This window comes from Grampus griseus, assembly GCF_964374135.1.
Source record: "Grampus griseus genome assembly, chromosome: 18".
Classification (NCBI taxonomy): domain Eukaryota; kingdom Metazoa; phylum Chordata; class Mammalia; order Artiodactyla; family Delphinidae; genus Grampus; species Grampus griseus.
Genome location: NC_139012.1, coordinates 64452122 through 64471201, shown reverse-complemented (window position 1 = coordinate 64471201; position 19080 = coordinate 64452122). Strand labels below are relative to the sequence as shown.

The following is a 19080-nucleotide window of genomic DNA, read 5'->3' as shown; positions in this document are numbered from 1 at the left end:
TCTAAACAGTACCTGAAAGCATGGAAAATGAAACGTGGTTCCTGAAAAATCCCGAAGATCAATTATATACAGGGGAAAAAAAAAAAGGAATGTTTAAGGTCAGTGTTTAAGAGTAACATATCAGGTTTGCTCCAATAACAAGATGCTTGGCTAAAATCTCCTTTAGGTAACAGCCACCCACCCTTATCATTCATTCTAAGATTTTGAGTTCTTTGCTGTAAATTAGGAAGTATTCAATGTGATAAGTATGCGTATCTGCAAGGTTTTTCAACCTGCTCCAGCCCAATTCACCTTACCTATCTTACACACACCGTCACCTTAATCATGTTCTTGAGGCCCAGTTCTGATTGCTTTACTCTGGTTTTAGGCTTGGCTACATCTGTTAAATTGAAACTATTGATCAGACCTGCATATGTCTTTAGAATAAATTTTGTTAGAAAAATCATGCGTTTTGGTAACTATGTATGATATCTATCAACTTGATCATTCTTTAAATAGTACCAAGAAGTGTTATCAACCCTTAACCTCCCTTCTAAGTGTCTTGTAACAGTTATACATGATCCGAGTGAGCACATAGCACTAGAGTATTGGAACTGATGCTTCTCCAAAGCCAAGGGTGGCCTTAATTAGGGTGGGGAAAGAGGAATAGTGGGTGAGGTAGGGCAAATCACATGGGCATAATTTGATTCTAGTAATTTGCATAGCTTCTTGTTGTGGTTTAATGGAAGTAACTTTTTAAAAAATTTTTTATTGGAGTATAGCTGATTTACAATGTTCTGTTAGTTTCTGCTGTACAGCAAAGTGACTCAGTTATTCATATACATATATCCACTCTTTTTTAGATTCTTTTCCCATACAGGCCACTACAGAGTATTGAGTATACTTGAGTTCCTTGTGCTAAACAGGAGGTTCTTATTAGTTACCTATTTTATATATAGTAGTGTGGGAAGTAACTTTTTCATTGTACCCATTGACACATTTAGCAGACACACCTTCACGTATTTATTTATTCATATCATAGTTCTGGAGTCTAGGGTACATTTACATAATTAAATACACAAATATTCTGAAAGCATTGATAATCACACTGGCACCTATCTCACATTTTTGTCTGTAATATGACTTTGTAAAATACCCTGAAAATTATTAAAGTGTATGAAGCTCTAGTATTTTATATGTCTGAAATAATATTCATTTAAAAAAATCTATTAAACCTGACAACCTATTCTTGGGTACAAGAGGCAAAACAGTTTTGTTTTGCCTTTAAAAACTTTTTTTCTTTCTTTAAAAAAAATTCTTGGCATGTGGAGCTTGGGAATATTAGCAGTAGATAATAAATAATTCAGAATTGGGAGACTACATGAGGGGTGTAAAGGCACTGTACTGGGAAAGGTATCTAAGATAATAAAACCACTTCTTTAAATCTTATTTAGATATAGACTTTGTACCTATTAAATCTAAATCATATTTAGATACAAATAATTACTATACAAAGAACATGTAACATGTAGTTTGTTATGCACAACTGGAAATAAGAATGTGAATCACCACTGCTGTAGGTTCAAAACAGCATGTCTGGACCACTCAAAAGCAGTGTCTTACAGGAATTAAGAGTCACTCAATTTCTCCAGGCAGACAGTAGCTGACATATTGCTTTGACATTCTTCATGGTATCAAGTATTCAGAAACAAACAAACATTTAACACCACATTAGGAACACTGAAAGGAAACATATGCAAATTTTCTAATGATAGGTTTGTGATAAATGAAAATCATTTTGAAGAAATTAGCTTAAAAAATGTTTTGTGGAATTTCAGAATCCTTTCTTCCTTTCCTATATCCTCTACTTTTGCTCTGTCCATTTCAATTTCTTTATCTTCAGTCCCATGATTTTCTTTGGGTAGATGGGTAGGGTGAGTGGACAATAGTAATGAATCTTACTTCAAAGACTAGCTATAAGAAAAAGCACCGGGCTGGGGGGTCAGAACCCCCGGGTGGTAATCCTGATTTTGTCATTAAACAACTTTGTGATACTGACAGAATCAAATTCTTTAAATTGTTCCTGTCTGTAAAGTTGAAAATAAGAGAAAATTGGACTAGAGAATTTGTAGGGCTCCTTCCAGCTCCAATTTCCACCAGTTTTTCTTTTCTAAATTGAATACTCTCCAACACAAAGCTACTCTGGTGTGTCAGAACATCCTGGGACTCTGTTTTGGTGCTTTTTGATCTGATGACAGAAGATGGCCTGCAGACAAATCAATAATGTAATTGGAAGCAGATAACAAAGCTGGGTGGATTGATGAATGGACAAGAGGAGACTGGAAAGGAAAAATGTACCTCTTTCACATGCCCGTAACACAAAGGTGTATCAGACTGTGAAGGAGGTCAATTTACTGAACTAGAAGGAACTGATTACGTACGCAGAAAATGTCAAAAGTTATAGGCTCAACAGCCATATTTGCACATGTATATATTCACTTTTCCATGCTAGTTATTCAGGATAGGAGTCCTGTTAAATTATACTGATTCCTAGTTACTGGCTTAGTAACAAGAATCTACAAAGGATCGTAATGCATTGATAAAGACAGGATTCTAGAAGACATTTACTATATATTGTTACCTTTAAAGTAACTTTTATAATTTTCAAAGTACTTTCACATACTTTCTGTGTTCCCTGTTTTCTTTACAACTATGAAAGGCAGTGAGGACAGCCATTACCATCTCCAGGTTACAGAGAAAGAAGCTGACACTCAGAAGATTCGGAAGCAGCTTTAGTGTCAAAAGGTCAGATGTTTGTAAATGATGAAGCTGAGGTCAGGTCCAGCTATTCTACTGCTAGTCCAGTGCTCTTTTCAAAATGCCACCTCACTATCTTACAGTGCATGATGCTGATTACAGAGACCATGTGGATGGATCCAAATATTGTATCTTCAATATCAGAAAAACAACTTACCGCAATGTTCTGACTCAGACCTCTTGAATGACTTCCAAAAGCTGACTTATAGCCTCTGGGACATGAAAATGTTAAGGGATAATGAGAGGTCCAAAAAATGTACTGATAGCACTAAACATAAAACTATTTTCACAAATACCTAGTTAATGGAAAGGATTACTGGCAGTACCCTGATCTCTACATGCCCACGCACACACATAGAGCAATCACAGTGAGCCTGTCTTTTGACTACATGCTTTTAGAACATGATTAAGTCTGCTTAAAGTTTTTGTTCTTTTAAGAGGATCATTAGATAGATTCAAAATTTTTATCCACAGTATTGCTTGAATTTAAACGTACCAGAGTTTTTCTGTGTTCCAAAAATGTCAAAATAATTCTAAAGTACTAATCAATTATCAATCACCCATTTTTTTCCCAATATTTCCTTTCTTCTAAAAGGAAATTCTCTTTCCTGGTTTCTAAAGTAAAGTGATTTGATAAATAGTATTTTAAAAATATGGATTATACCAAAATTAAGATTGTTCATTTTTTTCTTTCAGACCCATATTTTTCAGAATTTGAGACCAAACACTTAGTCTAAGATTTTTATATTTAAACTATATAAGGTTACCTTTTCCACTTAGGTAATTTTGCCTGTTTCCACTGAAATAAATACCTTGGTTATATACATACTGCTGAGGGCCTTGCTTAGACTAACTTTATTACAATAGGGAATGAGTTTAGAAAAATATTAACATATGAAGGTATCTAACCATCTTATATAAAATATCTCTAGTTTGTACAGATACGGAATTACTGAAATAACTTTTCCACAGACGTTAGGAATGTCACTTCAAACTCCTGATCGGAGAATCTGCTTACAGATGCACGAGCATTGTTCCTGATTTGGAGTCTCTTTTCCGCAGACATGGAAAGAATATGGGCCATAGTCTCAGCATAGTCTTCTTCACTTTCAGCCAGAAACCCAGTTCTCTCGCCTTGGTGAGGGACGACAATGTCGAGCTTCGGGCCCCCTGAATTGTGTGCAAGGACAATCGTGCCGGCTGCCATACACTCAACAATTCCTGAGAAACAGAAATCATGTCGTCTTTTAAGTTTCTGAATGTGTTCATAAGAACAAGGATGAGCAGAACCCTTTATAAATTTTAAGATTCACGGGCGATTTAAGTAAATGTATGTCTACAAATGCACTCGTTTAACTTCCCTGGTGAAAATAATTTTAAGTTTTTTAGTTATCAAAGCTTCATAATAATGCTACTTGTCTTTACTAAAACCGACAAGTAGATAGAAGAATAGTCTATAAAAAGTAAATATACTGCAGATAATAAAGCAAAGAAGACTAGAGAATGTTATTAGCAAGATGGTAGATAGCTAGTGGATATTAAAAGATAAAAAGGGGTAAAAAAGATATCACAAACATTAAAAGTTGAGTATCGGTGTTTTAATCTCATCGAAAGAAAATCTCTGCTTGTGACGTTCTTCCTGATATGTGAAGCAATCCATTGGCAAAAGTGTGTATATTTTTCTTCCTATTTGTAAGATTATATTTAATGATATTCTTTTCTTGTCAAAGACTCTCACTGCAGGCAGTGCTATTTCTTGTGCCTAAGAATGTTTCTGGGGCTTCCCTGGTGGCACAGTGGTTGAGAGTCCGCCTGCTGATGCAGGGGACGCGGGTTCGTGCCCCGGTCCAGGAAGATCCCACATGCCGCGAAGCGGCTGGGCCCGTGAGCCATGGCCGCTGAGCCTGCGCGTCCGGAGCCTGTGCTCCGTAACGGGAGAGGCCACAACAGTGACAGGCCCACGTACAGCAAAAAAAAAAAAAAAAAAAAAAAAAAAGAATGTTTCTGAAAGTTGCATCACTAATGACACTTGCCAAGTTGAGTGTACAGAAAGTTTCTCACATCCTATTCAAGTTAATATCAAGCACATGTGAATGCTTTAGGGTGAGGCTGTAGTACAGAATGCATAAATTTTGTCCCCAGGAAATCTGAGACAAAGCAGGTGCTGGATGGGGTTTTTTCCCTATTCCATGAACTGTGTTAATTCTATCTTTGGTAGGCCTTATACTTGAATAAACCAGATGTCTAATCAATAAATTATTTTCATGCTCGGAATTTCCGGTTTTTGTTTTTTTAGAATTTCAGGTTTTTGTACTCTAGCACAGGTTGGTCTTATTTCTTACTGTAAGAAAACTTAACAGCAATGTGATTTAAGGTTTTGTTGTGTTTTTTAAGAGGGGGATGTGAGTGATTTAATTCATGGGTACTTTTAGAACCTGAAAGATAATCCCATTGCCTTTATTTTTCTAATTAAAGAATTCCTAAATAATTTGAAAATATAAAATATTCCTGAATTAGAAAAAAAAGGTATCAAAAACAAAATGTTCAAATTACAGCATTAGGAGAAAACAGGAAAAAAGTAAGCCATCTTCGTGAGGCACACTAAGTAAGGCTGGTGCTTCTGTTCCTGCCTGGATTTCTGGCAAATCTGAGACAACTGTGTGCCGCCCAATAGCAGTGCTGAACTAAATGAAAGTTTTGATTAGTTTCTGCCAAATGATGTAGGTGAGGATATAAATTATTCTAGCCAGCCTTTCTTACCCATGTTTCAAGAGAGAACTAAGCCCTTCAGAAAATGATTTGATTTACTGTTTTCTTACTTCTCCAAAGGATGGTACAGGCTGATATCATCCTAGATGCACAGGAGAGACGTTAAATCATTAACAACTGTTTCTGCAACACAGGTGAAATCTCTACAGAATTTTCTGCTAATGCTTTAATTTGAACTCTTATTTGAAAAATATGGAACACACCATAATATTCCGTTCCAGGCTGGATACCGTTCCTCTGTACTTTCTTGGAGACTTTGACCTAATCAATTTTACCCTCTCCCTCTAGAATCTTCCACTTCTCCCTCTCTACTGGCCCCTTCCTATCAGCCCTTAAGCTAGCTCAAACTCATAAGAACAAAGTCTCTGTGAGGGTGCGCGCGCGCGCGCACACACACGCACGCACGCGCTCGCCAGGTCACAAGTCCGCCCCGGCCCGTGTCTCTCCTTCCATCTCCCTCTCACAGATAACTCAGGGCCCACGTGGGCTGCGCTCAGCGCTCCACTCGCCCCCCACCAGTGACCCTCACGCCCACTCCTCCGTCGACACTGCTCTCGCCCAGGTCGCCCCCCATGCCCTCATCTTGCCCAGTATCTGGGCAGCACTGGAACCTGTCGCCCTTTCCCTTCTTCCCTAAACCCTCACTTCCCTTGGTTTCCTTCCTTCGCCTTCACTGGCTACCCTTCTGCCAACTTGTGGCCTCTCACTGTTCTCAGCCTTTTGCACTGCGGGCCTCCTGTTGCTCTACAGACTCCCCTTAGGCCACCCCGTCCACATGCACCTCCACGCCCACCGGGCTGCGGTACCCACCCGGGCTACTCTGCAGCCTGTCTTCCTGGGCCAGCTCCCTCTCCTTACTTCAGACTCACACGTACGAGGCCCGCTGGACACACACACGTCCCTCAGCCAATTCCACTCCACGTGCTCGAAACTCAGCCCCTCGCTGCCTCTGCTCTTGGAGGCCTCTGTGGGCGAAAGCCACCACCATTCACACGGCTGTCCAAACTGAACACCTGAGGCCATTCCAGTAGAGCACACAATAAATAAAAGAACCAAAAGGTTCTTCTGAGGAGCCTACCTGGAGACAGGGGTTCTCGGCCTTAGAGGCACAACAGAATCACCTGAGGGGCTTTCCCGAAACACCTCCACCTGGGCCCACCCAGAGATTCTGAGGTGGCTCCTCAGTGGGATTAGCACGAAGCCCAGGAATCTGAACCAGCACATTGATGGGGTTAGGTGGGGAGAGAAAATACAGCAGTGAGGAGCAGAGGCTGTCTGAATTCGAATCTGGGCTCTATCTCTTACTGTGTGACTGAACTTAGGCAAGGTCTAAACCCTCTCTGTGTCTGAGTTTACAAAATGGAAATAATCATAATACCTATTAAGTGACGTTCCAGAGAGAGTTAAATCAGATAATACTTGTAAAGACCTTGAGAGTGACCGCCACACAGTGAGTGGTCAATTAACATTAGCTATTATTATTGATTATATGTTTTACAGGGTCTCAAATGAGGAAAGCACACTTGGTGGACTCGGGGAAGAGACTGAGGACTTGCTGAAAACTTCCGGAATATTATCATTTTATCAAAATCACCTAAAATGTATATCTCATGGCACCAAACAAGTTGTTTACAGGACAAACTCACCAATCCCAAAATGCTCGTTCCACATGGTATGCAGACCAACTGTTGCTTCAGACAAGTAATTCTTTAATTCATCAAATGGAATGTTTATTTTAAATTCCACGTCTTCTTGAACTCCTAGGTCCTCAGAAAGCCTTCTCAGTTGGTTTACCCTAAGTTCATCGTCTTGGTTACGACAGCCTCCAATGAGGACAAGTTTAAGTGGAGGAAGTGACTCAGCCTCCTTTTTATTCAGCAATTTAGCAAAGGCTCTGATCTGCAAAGGATGATTCTTTTCAGGCCTGAACTGGCCGATCGAAACCAGTAAATGTCCTGAGGTTGTCTTCTCCTTGTGTAAGGGAATGTCCAGAAATGTCTGCACATCACAAGGTGGATAAACAATATTAGTGCAATTCCCAACCTTCCACAGTGAGAGAATATGGTTTAGCGTCCAAGAAGAATTGACCATGACGACATCACTGCAAGAACCAGCAAGCCCATATAGAAAAGCAAATAGATAGTAGTAGATAAGCTTTACTTTGCTGAGAAAAGGATTCCTGGTGATGAAGGCTGCATTGTTAAATCTGACATTTTGATTCTTCACTACAGAGAGCATGTCCGTGCTGATGGTGGGATAATGAACATAGCTTCCAACTCGGCAACGGCCTAAATACCTAAACAGAGGAAGCGTGAAAGCATAGCCCATAGAATCGATGTAAACATCGGGAACACACTGCATCAGAGCTTCCCAGCCAAGAAAAATGGATCCCAGACTTTGGCCCAGCAGTGTGAAATGAGGATAGAGTGAATCTTCCACAAGGTAGCGCTTCCTTAATAAAACAAACTTCACTGGGCACGTTAATCTGATGTTAAATCTTCTGAAAGCACCTTCCAGTATCTGTTGACCACTGACATCAGCATCACCAGTATAAACAACATAAACTGCTTCAGGATACCTAAAACAGAATGTAACAGTTAAGAATTTCATTAGTTTAGGTTAAAATCAGTTTAGGTTGTAGATATTTTCTCACAATCATAAAGCAGCTTATTTTTAGACTAAAAAAATGTTTTCCACTGTTTTTTACTGACTCAACTCTCTCCTGGGTCTTCCACTGCCCTACAACTAAAATGTCAGTCCTCCAAAGGAGACTTCTAGTTCTTTGCTTTTCCCTCCACTAAGAGTTTCCCTCCAGCAGACATCAACAAAATTACTGATTTATAAATGAGACATTTTCATTTTTAAGAAGTATTCAAAAATTTTGACAACTTTCTCAGCATTATAATGGTAATGAAATATTAATAAAATATTCATAAACAAGAGTTAAAATTCACTAAAGGTATCTTTAGATAGGATCATAAATGCTAAAGCATTAGTGTTTTTAGTCTGAGAAATGCACAAAGGTTTTAAGCTAGACCTTGTGCCTGCATCACAATTAGATATAATTATAATGGAAATATGGAAAAGTACATTCTTATGATTTTAACACTTTGGCCTCACTCTGGCTGTGTTTATAATTATTCTGAGTCATACAGAACATTTATTAACTTACCTAGTGTGAGCTACTAGGTTCTACAGAATAAGGGATGATGGAGAGTCTTTATCCTCAAGGAGCTCAGTCCAGTGGAGAGAACAGATATATAAACAAATAATGTGCTGTGTACTGATGAAGACCCCAGGATGCTGTGATGTCTAAAGGATGAGCATCTAACCACTCCTCCCTAGCCCCCCTCCCAGCAACTAGATTGAGCCTTTTAAATGCAAAAAGGATGGTCATCTATGGCAGCTTAAAGATGGCCACAAAATCTTTGACACTTTTCCCGTTGAGAGGTGGATCTATGTCCCCTCCCCTGGAGTAACAGTGGGCTCTTGACTGCTTTTACCAACAGAATATGGCAAAAGTGACATTGTGCCAGTTTCTGGACCCAGGCTCTAAGAGACTGGCACCTTTCTACTTCACTCTAAGGGGAGACAGCTGTCATGTAAGAAGTCCTGCTATCCTGAGACCGCCATGTTGTGTGCAAGCCCAAGCTAGTCACACGGAGAAGCTGCTTGGTGACAGAGATGCCTGACCCAGTCATTCCAGGCCAGGAACCAGATCTGTGAGGGAAGAAGCCTTCCGACAACTCCAGCCCCAGCTGCCATCTAACTGCAACAGTTTGAGCGTGAAGGATACCAAACAGGGCCTGTCAACTTCGAAACTCTGAGAAATAATAATATATTTTTGTTTTAAGCCATTCAATTTGGGGTGGTTTATGAAGCAGCAGTAGATAAGCAGAATATCTCTGTTTAAAAACCCTCATATGGTTTTCCACAGCACTTGGAATAAAGTCTAAACTCCTCACCCTGCTCGCTCAAGCCCTGTGCACTGGGCGCCGCCTCCCTCTGGAACCCCCTGCCCCCCAACTCTCTCACTTGCTCAGCAGGGTTCAGCCAAACTGGATTCCCTTCTCTGAACAAGCCAGCCTCCTTCCAGTCTTAGGGGACATGCAGCAGTTGCTCCCTCTGCTTTGAATTCTTTTGTCACCCTCACTGTCTTTTCATAAAGTGAGCAGGACAGCGTATGTTTAGAACATGGGCTCTAGGAACTCAGTTCCCCTGTCTGTGAAATGAGGATAACAGTAACCACCTCGCTAGGTTGTAATGAGGACTGAGTCACCTAACACGTGTGAAACACTTCAAACCACACCCGGCAGACAGTAAAAGCTCAGTAAACGTCAGCTATTTTTGTCGGTCAGAATTTAGTTGTGCTATTTCCTCAGAGACTGTACCTAATTTACTCAGCCTAAATGGTGGAGTCACTCTCATATTACCCTATTTGAATTTCTTATATAACACTTCTCACCATTTGATATTTTCCGTTTATTATCTTGTCTCTCTCTCAACTGAAATCTAAGGTCCATAAGAGGGACTTGATCTATCTTGTTCACCATTTAAATTCAACCCCTTAGAACACTGCTTGACATTGGTTGGCCAAAAAGTTGGTTCGGGGTTTTCGCAAGATGTTACAGCGAAACCTGAACGAACTTTTTGGCCAACCCAATACATAGTAGGTCCTCCCCGCTTCCCCCACTCCCCAAATATAGGGAGACTGAATGAAAAGTGTACTGTAGCTTATGCTGAGTCAGGAAAGACTTGCAGGACTTACCTAAGGAGAAAAAGGTTATTTCAGAAAAAAAGGAACACTAGATGGAAAGGCAAGGAATCTTGAGAGGGCGTGATGCTCCTAGGTCAGTATGCTGGAGCAAAGTATGTGTGAGGGGACGGGAGGGATGAGAAACAAAATGTGGCAGGAGCAAGATGAAAAAGTATCTTCTACGTCATACTAATTATTTGGATTTTTTTTCTCATCAGTCAGGTAGAGGAGTAATAGGGGTTGCTGGGGAGTATGAGTACAGGTATCACGAAACTTGACCACTGCCCTCAAGGGTAATCTAGAGACAAGGCTCATGCACAGTGTTACGAGAAGGAAAGAACAGTATGGACTACAGTATGAAGGCTTCAAGGAGGTGGGAATTAAGCTGGGATTTAAGAAAATTCTCTGGATTTAGGCAGTTATGGGAGATGGCAGAGGATACACAGGGACGGTGGTTAGAAGCCAAGAAGGGCCAAGAATGTAGACATGTAGAGCTAAGGGCATTACATGGGAAGACTCTGAAACTGAATGAAGGGCGTGTGCCAGGAAGTAGGGTCGCCATGGAAGGATAATAGTTTTCCTCATATAATGAAACAATAATGAAACCTGTATTTTGCTGTGCCTTTTCTTTTCTTGTGGGATAGGGGTGGGGAGAAGGAAGCCTAGAACATTAAAAGATGTGTAACACCAAATTCTTTCTAACATGGTAACTTACTTAAGACTATCCAACTGATAATGATATCAAAATCAGAATCAAACAGATGCTTTCAGAGAGATTATTTCCTGTGTGCCACCATTGACTGAAAGTATTCAGGTTTAAAGTGCTTCACAGTACTTGGTATATTTCTGTTTATCATTCAATCTCTTCTCCACATACTCTCTCAAGTTATCCCCACTAAATTATGCCATAAAAGGGCAGATACTTCCCCTTTCTGTTTCTTTATCATATCAAGTAAAATGCAGTAGCATATTGTAAGACAGGTTGGCATATGAGCAGTGTTTCCTTACTGAAGAATAGTTTAGAAAAGGAATCCCTGGCTATGACTAGAGAAAGATACATTCTGGGTGATGATTTTTTACAAAAATAGTAACAATATACCAAATTGTTAAGCAAGATGCATACCTACTTTTTCTGAAGAGCCCTTAAGGCACACCATAACACTCTTTCTCCTCCTCCGCCAGCGTTGCAGTAGGGATGGAAAAATGCAATCACCGTTTGATTTTTCCCAGGTTTGCTAGCTGAGCCCGACTTTTTCTTTCTCTGTAGCAGCAGTCTGATTCCCCAAAGGACACTGAGTAGACACACACATAAAACTCCACATACAACTAGCCCAGGGAAGAATAATGAATAAAAAAACCTGAAATGAGAGGGAAAGCGGGGTGAAAATGGATATAATGCCCATTAAAAAAAGGCTACAAATTAAAGTCTACTTTCACATAACTGCTTTATATATTAGCAGCAAAGAAAATTTTTATATCTTGTGAGTCTAACAAAATACTCAGTTATTAAAATTTAATGCTACAAAATATCTAATGTCAAAAGTGCAGGTCCCCTTTAATTCCACAGCATGTTGGCAATTCAACGTACTTTTTCTTTTTAATCAGCAGTAAAAATCAATGTTGAGCCACCTTTCTCCTAACTCAGTATATGTGTTAAGGGATTAAAATAAATTTAATTATTAACCTAAACAAGATATGACTGGGAAAGGCATCTGACCCTCAAAATGACAATATGTAATCCAAAGAAATATTCCATAGTCAATATTCCACAGCTAAAAGTTTGGTGAGACACTAAATCATCTTTATTATCTCACTTTGCCTCAAGCAGAATTTTTTTCCTTTTTCTTTTTTGGCCTTGCCATGCGGCTTGTGGGATCTTAGTTCCCCAACCAGGGATCGAACCCTTACCCTGCAGTGGAAGCTCAGCGTCTTAATTGCTGGATGGCCAGGGAACTCCCAAGTAGAACAATTTTTGAGGGAAGGGGAATGGAGCTTAGATTTTTCCAGTTCAATTCTGAGTTTTGCATCTGATCTCTTTACATGACCCTGAAACCACTGTCTTCCCATGTGCCTCACTCCCACAGTCACTGCTGCAAGGTTCTCTATTACTGCCAGGTCGACTGAGGCTCTGCAAAGGACCCAGGCCTGTTCACCACCATATCCCAATGCCTAGCATCGTAACTGGCTGAGAAGGCAGTCAAAAAACATTTGTTGAATGAATACAAAATTTTATTACATCCTCAGATGTCTTTATTTTGGGGGGGGGGCGGTGTTTCCATACGACAAATGTGTCATACCGAAATGCAAGACTTTTAATAATAGAAACCATTATCTTGGCTTTCTCACAACCTTATGAAACAGTACTTCATGTGTGTAAGAATTTTTTTTTAACATCTTTACTGGAGTATAATTGCTTTACAATGGTGTGTTAGTTTCTCCTCAGATGTCTCTTAAATTATGTTAAATCGTTTTTTCAAGGTATGGTTTTCTCATAGGGTTGGCTAATATAGCTGGTACCTAACAATTTTTTTAATACGCTGCCTACCCTTTATAAAGGATTTGAGGGGCCTATAAGACATAAAAACAATACTAAAACTTAAATAATGAAAAGTCAAGACCAGGGAACGTATATGGTTAAAGTATGTTGGGGCGTGGGGAGGGGAGTGGAGACGGGGGTGGAGGGCACAGAGATGCAAGCTCTAAATTTGTACACAGTAGTGAACAGCAGATTGGGTTCTGGGCTGCTTAGTGACCAAACCAAATAGGGGGATATTCTGTGTAGTTACATGGTTTTCATTGTCCCTAAGTAGAAAACATACAAATTCTTTAGAGGAATAAATATTTTATTGATATTTAGTTTTGAAATAAATTTCTCATGCGGGATTTCTTATTGTGAACAAGTCCATTACTTGATGATTTGGTCTCAGGACACCTTTATAAATCTTAAAAACTGCTGAGGACTCCATCCAGTTTTTGTCTACATCAGGTTTCTCAACCACAGCACTACTGACATTTTGGACCAGATAATTCTTTGTTGTGTGCATTATAGAATGTTTAACTGCATCCCTGGTCTTGACACACTGGATGCCAGGAGCATCCTCCCAAACAGGACAATCAAAAATATCTTGAGACACTGCCAAATGTCCTGCAGGGGCAAAATCACCTCTGACTGAGAACCACTGTTACACTGATTATATCTACCAATATTTAACATATTAGACATTAAAACTGAGAAACTTTTTAAAAATTATGAATCCATTAAAGAAATAAATCCATTATATAACATAAACATATTTTTATTTTAAAAAACTTATGTTTTCTAAACCAAAATAAGTAGTAAGGAGGGTGTCACTGTTTTTAATGTCTGGCTTAACAGAAGACAGTGGCTTCTCATATGTGCTTCTGCATTCAATCTGTAACGATATGTTGTTCTGGTTCAAGTATACGAAGAAAACCCAGGCTCACTCACATATGTAGCAGGAAAAGAGAGGAGTATTTTTAAATGGCCTATTCTGGCTACTAATATTCTTCTGTAATACTATACCGAATCAGACAAGTGGCAATTTCTTAATAGTCAATTGCAACATGGAATCTGAAACCCTATCAATGCCCTTTCCATGCTCTGTTACACTGAAATCTATTGGTTTATCTTGCCCTTTGAATGGAACTTTTCTGCATGTGTGATTTTGTAACACTGTGACTTATTTGGGCAATATTGGTTCACGAGTAATGGAGAGTTTCCAAATGTTGACACATTTCTTTATACAATACCCCAAAATCACACTTGTTAAGATTACTACCCATCTCATCAGAAAAAATCTTTTAAGCATTGGAAAATGGTCAAGGTCAGAATGGCAGATACAAGTTTCCCAAAATTCTAACTTTCACTTGAAAGCTCAAACTTTATCATTAGCAACAAATTCTGTCACTTGTTTTGTTTCTGTTTTGTTTTTTTTTGGCCGCACACACAGCTTCCGGGATCCCCGACCAGGGATTGAACCTGTGGCCCCTGCAGTGGATGCGCAGAGTTCTAACCACTGGACTGCCAGGGAATTCCCAGTCACTTGTTTTCTTTGAAGTAACAGGGTCAATCATTCATTTTCAAGAAAATATCTACTAAATACCCAAGTCAGTTTGTCTGTCAGTCGGTCTTTCAAATAAAAACTGTGTCCTGTAAAAAGTAGGTGTCTAATTCAACTTGCAATGTAGACAATCATACTAGAGGTTTTCCTTGAGATAACCATTTTACTTTGGTATGTCGAAGTGCTTTATGTGTTCCCCCCATTTTGTCATACAGAATATTAAAAAGATATGTACTCGGGCTTCCCTGGTGGCGCAGTGGTTGAGAGCCCGCCTGCCGATGCAGGAGACGTGGGTTCGTGCCCCAGTCCGGGAGGATCCCACATGCCGTGGAGCGGCTGGGCCCGTGAGCCATGACCGCTGAGCCTGCGCGTCCGGAGCCTGTGCTCCGCAACGGGAGAGGCCACAACAGTGAGAGGCCCGTGTACCGCAAAAACAAACAAACAAAAACAAACAAACAGAAAAAGATATGTACTCAAGGGTTGAGATTTAAGAAAATTAATAATTTTTACTGCTTCATCAAGGACATTCTTAGCAAGTGCATGGAGGTGAAACACAATGACTACTAGCACAGTTTGATGTCACTGCCTTGATTTGTGCTAAGTAACAGTTTTATCCACCATTACTTTTGCACTATCAGTGCAAATGTCAACAAAATGAAAGAGGCAAACGTTATCCCAACATTATTATAAAAATAATTTTGACCTTGAGGACCCACTGAAAGGGTCTTGGGGATTTGCAGGGGTCTATGGACCACACTTTAAGAACCACTGCTGTAAAGGATGAAGAGCTTGACAGAAGTGGTAAGATTGGCCACTTAATGTTTGGAATATATCAGTTCATAAAAGCCGTATTATCTTGGATAGTTAGCTTTCCCAGGACAAGACCAAAAGTCTGTTTAATTTAAAATGTAGCTGACTCACAGAATCCAAAGATTTTTATGACATTTCCTTCAAATGACTTAAGTGGGAAAATAAATGTGATAGGATTTTCAAACTGAACTATTCAACTGAAAATCAGAAAAAAAAATCATATTAATGACCAAAATTGAGCCAGTCCTTTGTTTTGAGTCTGTTAGTTTCAAAGATACACATACAGGTTCTATAAAGAAATTTATTAAACATCCTACAGTACTTGCACATCAACATCAACCATTTTAGAATTTGTTTAAATATAACTAAAATGTGTGCCATTAAATATTTACTCATATTTAAACACAAGACTTTGAAAAGGTAACTGTAATCAACAGTGAATCAATCATTCCATTCAGCAAACTTTTACTTAGTCATTATTATGTGCAAAGCAGGGAGTTCGGGATATTTCAAATGGCAGGGAAGAATATGAACGCTCTGAAAATACTTTCCTGTTCCAATGATTTAAATAATCATTACAGAACTTGTAGTAGAGGGGGCAATAATGAAGAAATAATACCTGAATTTTGGAGAGAATAAATATACACTGCTATTCAGGATGCTATCGTATTAATGATAAAATTTCAACCTGAACAAAAATATGTAGGTGTTAAAAGAGCTGTGTAGGTGGAATATACTAGGTCTTCTGTTTTACTAGTGTAAGTCAACACATGTAGTAGTATTAGTATTACAGTAGTAGTAGTAGTATTACAACAGTAGTAGTAGTAGTATTACAACAACAAATGTGGAAAAAAGGTCTGGGAGTTTTTTCACCAAACTGTTAACAATAGTTATCTCTGGATGGTAGCATTCCTGGAGACTTCTGTTTTGCTCATTTATTTACTAACTTTTTTACAAGACACAACGTATTACCTATGCAATGACGACAAGGTAGAAGTATTTTATATAACTATTCTTACATCAATCAGAAAAGAAATCAATGGAAACTCAAGAAGAGGATTCAACATAAACTTGACATTTAAATGACATATGCTAACAATGACAGTTCTGGTGAGTGAAAGAAGACAAACTAAGACAAGAAAAAGGAAGACCCGGTTTCTTCTTCACCAAAAAGAACATGATAGATTGGAAAATGATTCGTGGCTCAACCATAAAGGAAAATGAGGAATGAATGCGAATAACTTATGACAGACGAATAGGAGTGCGAATAAGAGAAAGAAAAAGCTAAAGCCGGGAGGGAAACTCGAGCCCTCAGCCAGCAATGGGGCAGGGAAAGAAAACGCGGTAAACTGAGTCTTTAACGCAGCCTCTTTGTCTATCTAGAAGACCCCAAAGGGAGAGGAAACGGTCACTGGCCTTGAGAAAATAGCTTAGACTCGTGACAAGGAAAGCCCTTCTTCTCAAACATTAGTCGCACTGGGAGGACAAATACAACTGCGGCACGGAAAACGCCTGCGAGTCCACACCACCCGCTCCTCACCTCAATAACTCGCCCAAGCACCAACCCCTTGCGGCGACCGCCATCTTCCGCCGACCCACGATCTCGGGAAGCGCTTCGTTGTTCCTCTTCTCTATTGGCTCCTGAGGAAACGTTCGGTCACCCCCGCCCACACAGGGGCGATTGTGCATTTCAATTGGTTGCTGGTAGTAGCTTCCCACGGCCTTCCAGCCAATCGAATCTCCCGCGGGGGTGGAGAAGTTTTCGGCGTGGCGTACTCTGGCCCGGCCCCCCGTGGGCGGAGCCACAAGGGGGTTGGGCATGGGGAGGGCGTGGCCTGTGATGGACAGCCGGCGCTCCCGCCCTCGGCCCCCTCCCCCACTGAAGACCCCGCTCTGGCGCCCCCGCCCCCAGTCTTAGAGCCTGCTGCCCGTTGGAGACCAATGGGAGGCTCATGCGCGTCTCAGATCGATTTTCCAGGTGCGGAGTTCACTCCCGCAGCTGCTGTGGCATTTCGGACCCGCGGCGCCCTGGAGCCCGGCGCGGCGCTCCAGAGGGAGCTGCGCAGAGCGGACCCGAAGCCGGCCCTCGCCACGCCGCACCTTCCCAGCCGGCGGTGGTCGAGACTTGGGATCTGCATCTCCCGCCCTGGTCTACGCGGCTCGCCCTCCTTCCTTTTCTCTCCGGCGCACGCCCGAGGCTGAAGACCTCTGCGCACCGGCCCCTGAGGTAGCGGAGACCCGGCAGGGGGAACGAGTCCGCCTCGCCTGGGTTTCAGCTCGGCCGAGGACTCTCGGGCACCGGCAGGCCTGTCTCCGGGTGTGGGTGAGGGTTCCCGGCCCACCCTCCCCTCTGGGGCGCAATGGCGCGCAAGTTTGAATTAGCAGGTGTGATAAGGGCTGACGATTCCTCGTCTGAAATGCAGGTGTCGGTTCGGGTTAGAACCAAACCACGAGGGTGCCATCCACTGCGCGCTCTTCTTCTCCCGGGGTTTTAACATCGCGCTTCTCCTCCCCTGACCAGGTGACCTTGGGCTCTGGGCTGCATCACAGAAGAAATTAGTTCCTCCGGGAGATGAAGCCTCAGCAGGAGAGACAGATTACAGATCGTGAAAAGGCAAGTCGGAGAGTGAGTTTCCTTCCCGGGGCTCTGTGTGCGCACACCTGCCTGGAGGACCTTTCGCGCCCGCCCGCGGTCCTTACTGGGTTCCTTGGTGTGCGCGGGGGAGGCCCGGCGCGTGGTTTGTTAGAATACCCTTTAGGAAGGGCATGCTATTAACTGTTTTTCAGAACAGTTTAAAACGCACCACTTTTCTGTTCGTCTGCTGTTGAGAAGTTTGATGCTGGAGAGGTAAAGTGAGAGTTGAGTTGCTGTGTAAGATCCCTGATTGGTCAGTACGATTAAATTAACTACCTTGAAAAGTTATTCAAGAGTTGGTGCATAGACCCCTTTATGATCTATCCAGGTCCTGCAACGGTTGTTTGTTTGTTTTTTTGTTTGTTTTTGAAGAACTATTTTGAGTTCATTTAAATCATGCAAGTAATACATTAGTGCGGCCTCTTAAAATGCAAATAGTACAGAAATATTTAGCACGAAAAGCAGATCCATTTTCCAGTCTTTTTCTGCTCATGTACATATGTCTTCATCCATTCAGCAAATGCTCATTGAAAACTTGATATTTTTCAGGCACAGTTTTGAAACGCACAGTGGTGTTAACATGTATCTATCGTGTTAATGCTTATCTATATCTCCAGAGAAATCTTTAGGTTCTTGTGTGTGTGGTTTTAGAATATTTGCTTGTTTTACATAAGTGAGATCATGTAGTGTGTATTCTCCAACCTCCAACCTTTTTTTTTGTTGTTGTTATTTTTATTTATTTTATTTATTTTGGCTACGCTGGGCCTTAGTGGCGGCACGCGGGATCTTTTTTTATTTAGTTGTGGCATGCAGACTTCTTAGTTGTGGCATGCATGTGGGATCTAGTTCCCCAACCAGGGATGGAACCTGGGCCCCCTGCCTTGGGAGCACGGAGTCTTACCCACTGGACCACCAGAGAAGTCCCCCTCCAACCTTTTTTTCCCCCAATTTAACAATATATTTTGGAGATTTTTCATGCTGGTACATAAGCATCTGTGTTACTTAGTCTCACCTCTGCACGGTACGGATGCACCATAGTGTATTTATTCTTTTCTCATGGGTGGACATTCGGGTTGCTTCTGTTTTGACCCCCTCACACGCCATACTGTAGTGGACATCCTTGTATGTGATTTTTCATGCTGACCTTTGAGTATTTCTCTAGGATAGGTCCCCAGGCCAGGATTGCTGGTCTGAAGAGTAGCCTGTGCCTTTTCTACAGATTTCAGAAATCA

At 41.1% G+C, this 19080-nt stretch overlaps 1 protein-coding gene across 1 annotated transcript; it reads right to left on the bottom strand.

Annotated features, from left to right (window-relative positions):
• Positions 1 to 766: 766 nt before the first annotated feature.
• ALG11 (ALG11 alpha-1,2-mannosyltransferase) lies at positions 767 to 16917 on the bottom strand. Its single transcript, XM_082675828.1, has 4 exons — positions 16754 to 16917; positions 11449 to 11679; positions 7212 to 8143; positions 767 to 4017 (listed from the first exon to the last, which is right to left on the bottom strand). The coding sequence occupies exons 1-4, from the start codon at positions 16900 to 16902 to the stop codon at positions 3746 to 3748; spliced, it is 1584 nt and encodes a 527-aa protein (XP_082531954.1). The 5' UTR covers positions 16903 to 16917; the 3' UTR covers positions 767 to 3745.
• Between the last annotated feature and the right edge of the window lie 2163 nt (positions 16918 to 19080).